Genomic DNA, 14,604 nt, shown 5'->3' on the forward strand with positions numbered 1-14,604 from the left:
TGTCCTCCAAATTAATTCATTATATTTTTCATAAAATTAAAAATTTATAAATATATATATATATATTATATATATGTATATCCTTATATATTTTAATTTTTTTTTTTTTTTTTTTTCAATTAAAAATAAAGGACACAAGGAGAAGAAAATTAATATCCACAACTGTATATAAAAATATATATCTCGAAACTTTGTCAAAAATTATCTAAAATTTTTTTTTTTTTTTTATTTGGCATTATTTAAGTGTGTGGTTAGCCAATCAAAACCTTCGTATAATCCGTCACCCCTTGTGGCACAGGTGGATTGAATAAACCTAAAAAAAAAGAAAAAAAAAAAAAAATATATATATATAAATATACATATATATATATATATATATATATATATATATATATTGATAATATCTTGTGTGTTATTTCTTTACCAGTTCCTTTCCCTTATAGTGTTAAGGTGTAATTTCTCAGTTACTTCAGCTGCTGACATAGCATTTGGTAAATCTTGTTTATTGGCAAAAACTAAAATTATAGCATCCTTTAATTCTTCTTCATTTATCATTCTATGTAATTCTTCACGAGCTATATTAAGAAAAAAAAAAAAAAAAAAAAAATACATATATATATATATACTTATATATATTGATACATTTTTTCAGTGTAACATATGATTATAATGATAACTTTCACATCCTTTCATTTTTATATTTTCTTACCATCATCTATTCTTTCTCTATCATTACTATCGACGACAAATATTAATCCGTCTGTGTTGGAATAATAATGTCTCCATAAAGGTCGGATCTATAAAAATAAATAAACATGTCAATATGTAAATATGTTAGTGAATCATTATGTATATCTTCCAGTATATTAAAAATAAAACAAAATAAAACATAAAAAAAATTAAATTTTTATATAATCATTTTACCTTATCTTGTCCTCCTACATCCCATACGGTAAATGAAATGTTACGAAATTCGACAGTTTCAACATTGAAACCTTCAAAAAAAAAAAAAAAAAAAAAAAAAAAATAATAAATATACATATATATAAATATATATATATATATATATATATATATATATATATATATTAATTTTATTGTGTAAATATACTCCCACTGAATAAAGGATACATTAGTTTATATCCTTTGTCCAATATTATATTTCATTTTTTTTCATACCTATTGTTGGAATGGTTGTAACAACTTCACCAAGTTTAACTTTATATAATATTGTAGTTTTTCCAGCAGCATCTAATCCAACCATTAAAATACGTACATCTTTTTTTTGAAATAAACGATTAAATAACCTACTTACATATAAACCCATTGTGAATAACTAAGAAGAAAAGAAAAAAAATATATATATATATTATATATATATATATATATATATATGTGTTACGATTTATTTTTTAAAATTGTTAACTATTATTTCATATTAAAATATTTCACATGTTATTGATCTGAATTGTTACAGTTTTATATATGAATATTATAAAGAGGTAATCATCCTATTTATATACACATATATATTTTTTTTTATACAAAATAATTTACATATATATTAAATTGTTATACTTGTCAACTCATATATAAATATATATGTATATAAATTTTTATATATCATCAATATATAGTTATATTTTATATTTATTACCTTTTATATAACTTTTTTATAATATCCAAAAAAAAAAAAAAAAAATAATAAATAAAAATAAAATAAAATAAAATAAAATAACACTTTTTTATATAAATGTAACAGAAAATTTTGACTTATTCACAAAATATTATATATTTAGTCACATTTATATATATATAAATATACATATATAACTTTACAAATATATATATATATATATAATATATTTATATATCTTAATATTTTATATTATTTAGAAAAAAAAAAAAAAAAAAAAAAAAAAAGGAAATTATTTTTTCTTATCTTTTTTTTTTTTATAATTATTTATATATTATATATATATTATGGTTTATCATTATATATAAAAATTATATATTTTTTTTTTTTTATTTTGTATATGTTAAAAATTGAAAAAAAAAAAAAAATAATATATAATATATATATATAATATAATAATAATAATGAATGGGTAATATAATTTTTCACCTTGATACACTTTATTATTAATATGCATACAATATTTATATAAAATTATATATTATTTTATATATAATATATATTATAAACATATTTAATAATTAATAGTATTATATATATATATTAAATTATAATATTATATTTCACATATGAACTTCCCTTTTAAAAAAATATATAATTTTTTTTTTTTTTTTTTTTTTATGATAATAAATAATATAAATTTTTATATAGTAACTATAAATTATAAATTATATATATATATATATATATATTGTAAATATATAAAATATTATATTTATTTTTTTCTCTTTCTCTCTTTAACAATATATACAATATACATATATGTAATATATAATGTATATATATATATATATATATATATATATATATATATATATATTTATATGTATGTAATTATTTTATTTTTTTTTTTTTTTTTAACATAATATATTTATTATATATATATATATATATATATTTATGAAACATATTCACAAAAAATTTTCTTTTCTGGAATGAAAATTATATTATGTAAAGATAAATGTTTATTGAGATATTTAAAACAAAAAAAAAAAAAAAAAAAAAAAAGAAAAAAAAAATACATATATATTAAACGTATTTTATTTTTATTTTGTACTTTTTTGTTTTTTTTTTAGTTTATAAAAATTATATATATATATATATATATATATAATATATTTAAATATCTCTATAAATAATATATTTTTATATATTTTTTTATGAATTAAGAATTCAAATAATATGTTATTCATTATTATCTTTTCTTTTGTTTTGTTTTTATTATAGAGAAAAAAGTAAAAAATAAAATAAAATAAAATAAAATAAACCTATGTAAAAAAAAATCATTCTATTTTTATTATGTATATATAATATATATTTATATTATATATATATTTGTGCACAATGTTATAATATTATATATATTATAAAATAAGTATATTAACAAATTTATAATTCTTTTATTTTACTGTTTTTCCATGTTCCATAAAAAAAGAAAAAAAGAAAAAAAGAAAGAAAACATCATTACTATTTTATATGTAACATATAACACCTTTTTATTTATTTAATTATTTTCAATGAAAAAAGGTGTAAATTTTTGAAATAAATGTGGAAACATAATAATATATATTTTTTATTATTTATACGTACATACACATTGAAAAGAAATATATATATATTTTATATAAAATATATATATATTTCTTTTCAATGTGTATTTTATTTAAATTTATTATGCTTTGAAGAATATATATTATCTTCATATAAAGTAGTAGTTAACTTTATATTCTTATCTCATATATATATTTATATTTTAATAAAAGCATAAAAATCTTGAAATATAAACCCGTAACAATATATTTTATACTTTTATAATTATTAAAAAAAAAAAAATACTGACACCAAGTATAATTTTTTGCTCATTACAAAAAAGGGATGAACAAAAAAAAATAATAGGTTTAATATTTATTTGTAATTATAGTATAAAAGATATAATTATTCATATATTTAAAAAAAAATAAATAAAATAAAATAAAATAAAATAATGTTTTGTTGTATTAATCCTTTGGTTGATGTAATACATTTTAAAAATTAACAAAAAAAAAAAAAGAAGGTATAAAAAAATTAGACAATATATATATGTGTGTATAGTTAACATATATATATATATATATATATAATATCAAACAACTTAATGAAAAAAAAAAAAAAAAAAAAATTTACGTTTGAATATATATGGATTATTTTAAAATTTATATTTTTTATTTTCTTTTAATTTTCTTTGCTCTCTGAGCATAATAAGATATTCTTCCCGAATAACATCTCTAAAGTCTTCTACACCTGCAAACAAATAAGGAAAAAATAAAACAAAATAAAATAAAATAAAATAAAATAAAATAAAATAAAGGGTTTAATTCAGTGTTATATATATATATATATATATATATATATATATATATATTTATGTATATATATTATTAATTTTTTTACCTTGCTCGAATGCCTTAATCACTGCCAACCTTGTCGGTACATGAACATTTTGATGAACTATTTTTCTCAGTTCTCTATTTTCAGGTGTAAGAGCACATAAATTTTCCCATTCTAAATTAACATCATAAACATAAAAATTATATTTGTCATTATATACACATTCTGTCATAATTTGCATTATATTATATTCATCATATTGTGGGAATAATCCAGGGGCACATTCCCCACCATATTTTTCTTGTAATATTTTATTTTCTTTTAATATTTTGCATTTAGTCCAAAATACAGGTGGTAATCTATATTGTAAGGTTCTACCACGAGCATAAAAAATTTTTATTTGTGTGTGAATGCTTGCTTGTAAAAAAATCTCAAATAATGGCATCTTTACATCCAACTTTAAATTAACAATTTCTACTTTCTTACCAAACTTTTCTTTAACCTTGCTAACTAAGCTCTCCATCTTTTCCTTATCGTATTCCATCAATTTACAATACGGTCCTAAGAAAAAAAAAAAAAAAAAAAAAAAAAAAAAAATTCGTGCACATGTATAAATGTGTATAATTTTTAGAATATATGCACTTTATATTATTCGTCAATATATATGTATATATATATATATATATATTTTTGTGTGTGTGTTTAAGTATTTTTTTTTTTTTTTGGCTAGCTAAAAAAAGTGCAAATTTTAAGAAAAAAAATTATGAACATGTTCATGTAATAAAATTGTAGCTAACCAATTTTGGGTGTTACAAAATAGAGAATATTTTTTTGTTTGTTTTTTTGAATTTCATAGTTACAATGATTTATTAAACGTGTTTGTCGTATAATATCTAATACTTTTTCTCTACTTTCGTGTGTTAATTTATAATCGTCAGCATTTCTCTTTGGGTCTTCTTTTTTGTTTCTTATTTCTTCTTTGAGGATTAAATCTTCCCACGTTTCGACAGGTGGTAATGCCGGAATGTACCTAAAGTTTGATAAAAAAAAAAAAAAAAAAAAAAAAAATAACAAAATATATGGAGAATATGTAGCATTTAAATGGTATACATATATATATATATATATATATATATATATATTATTTATGGAACACTTATTACTCCTCATCCGTGAAATATTTATAATCATCCAATTCTTCATCCGCTTTTAATCTTATTTCAAATGTGTTAATTACTTTATTAGGCTTATATGAAAATGCCTTCTTAAGCCTTGGTGGTAATATGAATGTTTTCCTTTTCTTATGAATATTATAATTCTCAACAAAAATATGAGAACAAAAGAAAAGAACGTATGATATTAGAAATTTATGATTCACATATTTTAAAAAATTTAACATGGTATATGTATAATATAAAAATATACCAAAAAAAGGGCATATAATATAATCAAAATTGTTATTCAATCTTTGATAGAAAAAAAAAAAAGAAATAAAAAAAAAAAAAAAAAAAATATATATATATATATATAATCACATATACATCATTTTTAAAATATACTTCTTATATATATATTTATTTTGTATGTTTACTTATATTTGATCGTCCAAATAATTTTAATTAAAAAAAAAAATAAAATAATAAAAATAAAATAAAATACAATAATACAAAAATACATCCATATTGTAATATTATATTTTAAGTTAATGTGTTAAAAGTTTTTTTAAAAAGGAACAAACATGATAAAAAAAAAAAAAAAATAATATATATATATATATTATATAATAAGAACACATATGAGTTATATATATAAAAGTACAAAAATTAAACATGCCTTTGTGTATTTATTCATAATTAAAGAATTAATTAAAAAAAAATAATAAAGTGGAAATATATAATAACCATAGGGCTAAATATATATACATATATATATATATATATATATTTTATAATGTGACATATTAAACGAATTAATAAATAATTCCGTTCTTCATACTCCTATAATATTAATTTTTACGTTTTGTGTAATCTATACTGAATCAATAAATTTTTAAAATACTGTGAATTATTTTGTTGCAACAAGTCTGATAGAATGGTATGGAAATTGAATGTGCTTGAATTTTCTATGTTTTCAAATAATAATAAGAAATGTTTAACACTATCAATATTTAATAAATCGTTGGTAGAAACATTTTCTGGAATATTATAAATTTTTTTTTGTAAAAAGAAATAATGTTTGCTTATTTTGATAATTGCATTAGTAAAAACATTTAGAAAAGAATTTGCTTCTAATGGATCATTTTTCATAAATAAGTTCATTTCTCCTATATAGACTTGTATTTTTTCTTCTGTATATTCATTAAGAATTATATTACTAATTTGATTTTCTTCTTTTTTTTGTCTTAGTGTTAATATGATTGGGTTATATAAAAAGAATGTTTTCAAGAGTACTTTAATAATTTGTAGAAAAAAGTAAAAATGTGATGAATTAAAAGTTAAAAAAGTAACAGATTCGGATGAATCTACAAGAAAGTTTAAACATTTTTTAGTAATATCACAATCATAACTATTTAATAAATATTCTATAGTTGAAAGAAGAGAATTTAAAAGAACAGTTTTTTCATCATTATATATATATTGAAAAAACATTTTATGTTCTTGATTATTTTTATATTCATTTGGTACAACAAATATATTTTTACATATTTTTAAATAATTTAGAATATAATTTTTATTTTTATATAACATATCATAATACATACTATAATCATCTTCTTTCATGCATATTTCTGAATTTAATTCTGAGTTTACTTTTTTTATATGTTCATATTCTTCTCTAAAATAATGAAAATGTTTTTCTAAAAATACGGAAAAAATTTTAAAAAACCATTGTATAATTAATTGATTGATTAATTTATTATTTATTAAATATTTTAATTTTTCACTTAAAGAAACATAAACTAATAATATATTATTATTAATATAATCATATGGAATATATATTAAACTATTACATAATATATTATTAAAAATATTTGTTAAATCATTATATATAAAGAAATAACTTTCTTTTATAAACTTTTTAATTATATTACATATATTTTCATGTAATAATTTTATCGTATAATAATTACATTTTTTTCCTTCTATACAAACATTATTTTTCATATATAACAATTCGTTATTACCAGACATATTATTCATATTATCATTATAATTCAAACTGTTTATATCTTTCATATTTTTCATATGTTCCATATTATCAATACTGTTTCTCTTTTTGTTCATGTTGTACATGCACACAATATCTTTTTCCTGACCGGTCAGGTGAAAATAATTAACTTCTACACACATTTTTGGATATTTTTCAAAAGAATAATTAGTTCTTATCATATCATTAAATATTGAATATATCATTAAAACATTTTCGAAAAGGTTTATAAATAAATGTAAAAATTCGTTATCATTTATTAATGTATTATTATCATTCATTAAATTATAATACATATTTTCATCTCCAAAATTGACATGTGTTCCTAATTTATTACTACTACTATTATTATTATTACTGTTCATATTATTACTGTTCATATTATCATTAGTGCTATTATTTACCGTTTGATTTAATATTCTTTTTTGTAATTTACTCTTAAAAGATATATCATTTTTTTCATATGAAAATAAAGAAAATGACGCGTGAACAATTTTACATGCATCAAATAATGAATGTAGCATGTCTTCTTTTTTATGAATAGAATCAAAGGATCCTACTTGTAACATTGTATCATTTCCATGTTGTACATAAAAAAGGTCATACAACTTTTGAAATGTATTTATATTTTTATTAAAATGTGTAAAAAATTCATATGTATCTTCTAAAACTAATTTAATATATGGAACTTTTTGATTTATATTATCTACTTTTAAAACAGATATAAGTGTTAAAAGAAATATACTAAATTCTTTATTATATTTAAATATGTTTGTTGATTTTTTATAATCTAAAAATGTTTTCAAAATTTTTTCTATAATATCATTTGATAAAAAGCTTTCTAAGTTCATTATTATAGATGTAAAAATAGCTAGATAATTTTTTTTTAATTCAAAAGATATATCTATTGTATTTTCAATTATTGTTTTCATTAAATTATCCATAATAAAATATGCATAATCTTTATTATAATTTAAAATATAAGTACATTCAGAAATATGTTGTAATCTTTTAATTTCAAACAGAACAAAATTTGTTGATATTTTATTAAATTCCATAAAATCTTTTTGTAATATTATTTTAAAAAAATTTAATAACTTATTAATACATTTATTATTAATTTCGTAATAAGGTGAACCTTGATATTTTTCTATACATTTTATAATAAATATTTCTAATTCAATATTTTCCTTTTCTCTTTTTAGCATATCTAAATTATAAGTATTACAAGACATATTTGAAAGATTACCACTATTATTATTATTATGATTATTTTCAAGTTCAATGTTATTATTATTCATTTGTATTATTTTTTCTTCTAGATTATTTTTCATATTAATTTTATTTTGAATAAAAGCCTCTTTAAGCTCTTTTTCTCTTTCACCTGTACAAGTCATTTGATAAGAAAAAATATTTTCATTTATTTGTTTATCTCCATTTGTTACAATATTTTTTAATTCTTTTAATGTATTTATAAAGAATGATAATAATTGATAATATGCTCTTAATAAAACATATATAAAATAATCTTGTACCTTCAATGTTTCATTACATAAATTATTTACATTAATGATTGTATTATAATATATAAAGAATTCATCAAACACATCAATCATAATATGATATATCTCATGATTATATCCTAACAATACTTTAATAAAATTAAATATTTTTTGTTTTAAAATATTTTCATTTTCATCATAATCATTTATATTATTTGTATCATTTTCTTCACATTCTTCTTTCATATTTTTATAATAAATATAAAACCAATCTTCATTATATTCAGTTATATAATTATTAATAAAATCAATCATTAATTTTTTATTCATACAAGCATTGGTGCATGATATTATTGATTCTGATTGTTCTCCTTCATTAGATATTTTAAAAAATTTTTGTTCATTCTTGTTATTTTTAGAACCACCATAAGGTTTATTATTATTCATATTGTCACTCATATTGTCATTCATATAATCATCATATATAGGTATTTTTATAAATCTTATAAACATCAAAATAAACAATTTTTTTAAATCATCACAAGATATTATCAACTGGTTATTATGATAATCTTTTTGATTATTGTGATTGAACAAATGTTCTCTATCAGTTTTATATATGTTATATAATTTACTTTCTTCTATATTATATTTATTATTAATATAAATTAAATCCTTATTATGATCAAATATATTTTTACATATAGTTAATATATTGATTAATATTTTCGTATTAGGATGATTAATATTTTTAAATATATTAATAATAAATATATGTAAACATTTAAATTTATTTTCTTTTTTATGTAAATAATTTGATATAGGAATACAAGATAAATTCATAATCATTTTTATATATATCTTTTGAAATGTATAATGTTCTATATCATGAAAATTTAAATTAATATTAAAATAAGTATCTAAAAATAACATGAATTCATCTTCATTTAATTGAAAAAATGTTTTATTATTAATTTTAGATATATATTCAATAATATTTAAAAATATAATTAATAATATTTCTTCTACATCTACATCTTCTAGAAAATGTGTCAATACATGTGTTATATTTGAATCGTTTGATGATAAATAATTTTTATATAATATTTCAAAATGGTTGAGTGGGATATGTGTACGAATAGAATTATTATTTTGATTTAAATGATTAATATTTGATTTGTTTTTTTTAAAACATAAAATTAAAATATTAAGTAAAAATTTTATAGGAGAATTTGCTTCATTAAAAAATATATGAGCTGGAAAAAAAAAAGACAATTCTTTTATACTTTCAATTAATAAAGAAAATTCATTTTTTTTGTTATAACATAAACAATAATAAAAAACAAGAGAAATTAAATGAAATATTATATTTATATCTGTAATAATTATAGTTCGAAACATATTTAATTGTTGTTTATTTAACATATTTGAATAATTTTCATTGCTGATATTATAAAAAATTTCTTTTAAAAAATTTATACATATATGTAAAACACAATTAAAATAATAATTCTCATCATCAATATTATTTAGGTTATTATTCATATTATTCATATTATTCATATTATTATTATGGATGGTATCACTCTTTTCATCTTTTAAACTTTTATTTTGTAAACCATCTGATATAAACACATTATTATTCTCATTAATAGTTCCATTGTTGTATTCAGATTTACATAATATTATTCTATTTATATATTCACAAATAAAAAAAATAAGAAAATTTAATAAATATCTAAAATATATATGTTCATTATGCAAACATATAATACTTAATATTTGAGATATTTTATTTCTTGTTGAATTCATATATGTACTTATCATATATATATCATTTTTATTAAAAAAAGAATTCATTAAACATGTTTGTTCATTCAAAAACTCATTAATTAATTTTGTTTTAAACATTTCATTCGATTTTATTTTTAAATTTAATATATCAGTATCTAATATGTGATTGTAATTTATAGGCAAAGAAAATAATATATTTATAAAACTATTTCTTATATTTATCTTCTCATCATTTGAATATATATTATAATATTTTTCAATTAATTTATTCATATAACAAAATGATAAAAATAATAAATGATCTTTATATATAACCATATTATTATCATTAGTAATTATATTCGAAAATACTAGATTAAATACAACATAAAATTCAGATATATCTACATTCTTACATTCATTCAAATATTTTACGCTCCCTTGATCATTCTTTAAAGACTTCAAAAATATATTACAAAGCTCTTTACTTTTAATCATTAAATCCTCTGACCTTTCTTCCATACTCTCAATAATTTAAAATAATAAAAATAATAAATATAATAAATATTATATATAATACTATATATATATATATATATATATATATATATATATATATATATATTTTATATCATACCACAAAAATGAAATGGAATGATATACATAAAAAATATATATATTATAATTATATGTTATATATTATATTTTAATGTTCATATGTTTTATATTAAACATATAGCATCATATACATACATATATATATATATATATAATTATTTATTTATTTTAATACAAATTTATAACAATTCAAATATCAAAATGTAAAATATTTTAATACGTTCATAAAAATAATTATATAAAAAAAATACGCTATAAAATATATGTTATATAAAATATTTGTATATAATTTGAATCATAAAAATAAAATAATATAAATATAATATATTGCATACAAGAATATTTTTATAGAATTTATATAATTATATATATATAAAACACGAATAAAAAGAAAACAAAACAAAAATAGGACTTATTTCTTTATTCTTATTATATTATATTTTATATACTTTTTAAAATTTTTTTTATACAATTTCAAGTTGAATTGAATATAAATATTAAATGAAAAAAGATTATAAAAAAAAAATATTAAAAAAATTCGTATTTTTTTTTTTTTTTTGTACATATATAAAAAAAAAGGAATATGTATTATTTCTTATTATATAATAATCATTATTTTTTTTTAAAATATATTATATTATATATGTATATATTATATAATATATAATTTTTTAAATATGCATTAAAAAATAATATTCATTATTTTTAATAATATATTTTTTATGTACATAAAAAAAAATATATATATATATTTTTTTCTATATATTTATAGATTTCACTTTTATAAATTTTATTAATTTTATTGTCTTAAAAGTGTTTTGTTTTAAATTATATTATTTTATTATGTATACAAGGGTTTATATATATATATATATATTTATATAATTATTTTTTATAATATTCTTCACAACGGTTTATTTTTATTTATTTATTTTTTCTATATAATATAAAAATTTAAATGTATTATATTTTTATAAATATATTATTTTTTATTTAAAAGATTAATTTTATGTATTTTAAAAAAAAAAAAAAAAAAAAAAATAATAAAATAAAAAAATAAAAAAATAAAAAAATAAAAAAATAAATAATTTTAACAAAAAGGGCATATAAATTATATAAATATATTTTGTAAAGATTTCAAAAAAAATAAGAAATAAAAAGATTCCAATAATTTTACATGACATAAAAAATATTGATATATAAAAATAATAAATGTACATATATTTAGATATATATATATATATGTAGTGTATAAATATTTTTGTATGTTTTCATATTATTTTAACTCGATTATTCATAAGTTGCTTTTTCTTTTCTCTTGCAATTCTTTTGGCCTTCTCCAATGGTGTTTCTTCAACAACATTATTAATATTATTATTATTATTAATATTATTATTAATATTATTATTATTATTAATATTATTATTAATATTATTATTATTGTATGTATTGTTTTCTTTTGATATGGGTATTATATTATCCTTTGGTTTCACATTATAAATCTTTTGAGAAATTGTTACTGTATCATTTTGAGGTGGTTGAGTGTTTTTGTTTTCCATATGATTAATATTTATACTAAAGAAATCTTCATTATATATATCATTTGTAAATATATTTCTATCGTCTTCATTATCATTTTGATCATATGTAAAATTATGTAATTCATTATCATTTGTTGTGATTTTTTGTTCTTGTTTGATTATAGTAAAGTTATCTTTTGAGAAATCAGTATTATAAAATTTTTTAAAATTAAATATATTAATATTATCATTCATTATATGATTTTTAAATACTTCATCACACACAGAATATGTTGTTTTATATTTATATAATAAATATGAACGATAATGTTCATAACATTCTTTTTTGTGTGTCAATTTTTGTAACTTATCTAATACATCATGCATATTATATTTCCTTCTTATTGTTTTATATATATCTGTCAAATTAATATTCATATCTTCATCTGTTAAAAATATATTATGTATAGAAAAATATAATTTTGTAAAAACCTCATTAATTAAATCCATAAATGAATTAAAATTCATTCTTAAATCTTTACGTCGATGAGCTTTTATTTTATGAACTATAATACAATATTTATCAAATAATTTATTTAAACCTATATTTAAACTTTCTTTTTCTATTATTAAATTATTATTATCTTGTATTTTATTTATATAATTATCCATATTTTCATTTACTCTTAAAGATGAACCGTCCGCATTCTCATAACTATTTATTTCTTCATCTATTTTTCCTCCAGAATTTATAGAAATTTCTTTTATATAATTACAACATATACCTTTATTATATAAAAGTATTAATTTCTTTTTCATTTCACTTAATAAATTTTTTTTTTTTATTATTGGAATTGTTATATTTTTCTCAATATTCATAATATGATTATTTTTAAAATATTCTACATCATCTTTTATTACCAAATATTCTTTAAATATTATTTTATTAAATAATTTTTCTTTAATTATATTTTTATATTCATTTTCTAAATTATTAAATACTTTATTCATAGCACTACTATATTGTTTTTCATTATATTCAATTTTTCTTTTCTTTTTTTTCAAATTCATATAAATATATAATTCCCATAAATCGTCTTTTTCTGGCATAATCTGTTTCATTTTATTCTTCTCTTCCCTTACATATCTTTGTAATTCATCTTCTTCTTCTTCATCAGATGGATTATTTAAAACATCATCATTATAAAGATTATCATCTGAATTGTCAAATATGTTATCATCATAAATATTATCCTTATAATTGTCATCCATATAATTATCACCATTGTCATTTTTTTTTTTTTTTTTTTGTTTGTTCTTTTCTTTCTCTCCTTCTTTTTCATAACTTGATCTTGAAAAATTATCATTACTATTCATTTCTTCTTCACTTTTTCTTCTCTTTTTTCTTATATATGCATTAAGTTTATTCAAAGAGACATCATTAAATAAATTCTTCAATTGAAATATTACACTTTTTTTTTTCTTCTTTTTTCCTTCTAATTCAGCTTCTGTTCCTTCATCAGGTCCAATATATGTATCCTCATTATTTATATCCTCTCCTTGTAAATTCTCAAAAAATTCTCTTGATGATTTCATATTTGAAAAGGGATTATTATCATCATTTTGAAAAGGTTTTTTTTTTTCCATTCCATAATCCTTTCCTTTTTCTTTCTTATCATGGTTCATAAAATCTAAATTCGAATGATTTTTATCGCTCTTTTGTGTATCATCAACTTCTTCTCTTATTACATCATCGTCATCGCTAAAATTTAAACTCATCTTTTGAAATATTATAAGTGATATTATAAATATAAAAATATTTATATTATATAAATATTATATATATATTATATATATATATGATATATTTTTAATTTATTTTATTTTTATTTAAATAGCTAGCTGGCTCACCATTTGA

At 16.7% G+C, this 14,604-nt stretch overlaps 4 protein-coding genes across 4 annotated transcripts; all 4 read right to left on the reverse strand.

Moving 5' to 3' along the window:
* Positions 1 to 225: 225 nt before the first annotated feature.
* PADL01_1019300 (ADP-ribosylation factor) lies at positions 226 to 1,327 on the reverse strand (the record flags this gene model as incomplete). The annotated part of the gene is made up of 5 exons (XM_028682258.1): positions 226 to 313; positions 425 to 575; positions 710 to 797; positions 925 to 995; positions 1,180 to 1,327. The coding sequence occupies 5 exons, from the start codon at positions 1,325 to 1,327 to the stop codon at positions 226 to 228; spliced, it is 546 nt and encodes a 181-aa protein (XP_028538554.1).
* Positions 1,328 to 3,881: 2,554 nt separating this feature from the next.
* On the reverse strand, positions 3,882 to 5,462 carry PADL01_1019400 (conserved Plasmodium protein, unknown function; the record flags this gene model as incomplete). Its single annotated transcript, XM_028682260.1, has 4 exons — positions 3,882 to 3,976; positions 4,127 to 4,624; positions 4,861 to 5,093; positions 5,227 to 5,462. The coding sequence occupies 4 exons, from the start codon at positions 5,460 to 5,462 to the stop codon at positions 3,882 to 3,884; spliced, it is 1,062 nt and encodes a 353-aa protein (XP_028538555.1).
* A 613-nt stretch (positions 5,463 to 6,075) lies between these two features.
* Positions 6,076 to 11,070, reverse strand: PADL01_1019500 (conserved Plasmodium protein, unknown function; the record flags this gene model as incomplete). The annotated part of the gene is made up of 1 exon (XM_028682261.1): positions 6,076 to 11,070. The coding sequence occupies one exon, from the start codon at positions 11,068 to 11,070 to the stop codon at positions 6,076 to 6,078; it is 4,995 nt and encodes a 1,664-aa protein (XP_028538556.1).
* Positions 11,071 to 12,437: 1,367 nt separating this feature from the next.
* On the reverse strand, positions 12,438 to 14,465 carry PADL01_1019600 (conserved Plasmodium protein, unknown function; the record flags this gene model as incomplete). Its single annotated transcript, XM_028682262.1, has 1 exon — positions 12,438 to 14,465. One exon carries the CDS (start codon positions 14,463 to 14,465, stop codon positions 12,438 to 12,440), a length of 2,028 nt encoding a protein of 675 aa, XP_028538557.1.
* Between the last annotated feature and the right edge of the window lie 139 nt (positions 14,466 to 14,604).

This window comes from Plasmodium sp. gorilla clade G2 (genome assembly GCF_900097015.1).
Source record: "Plasmodium sp. gorilla clade G2 genome assembly, chromosome: 10".
NCBI lineage: Eukaryota > Apicomplexa > Aconoidasida > Haemosporida > Plasmodiidae > Plasmodium > Plasmodium adleri (nom. inval.).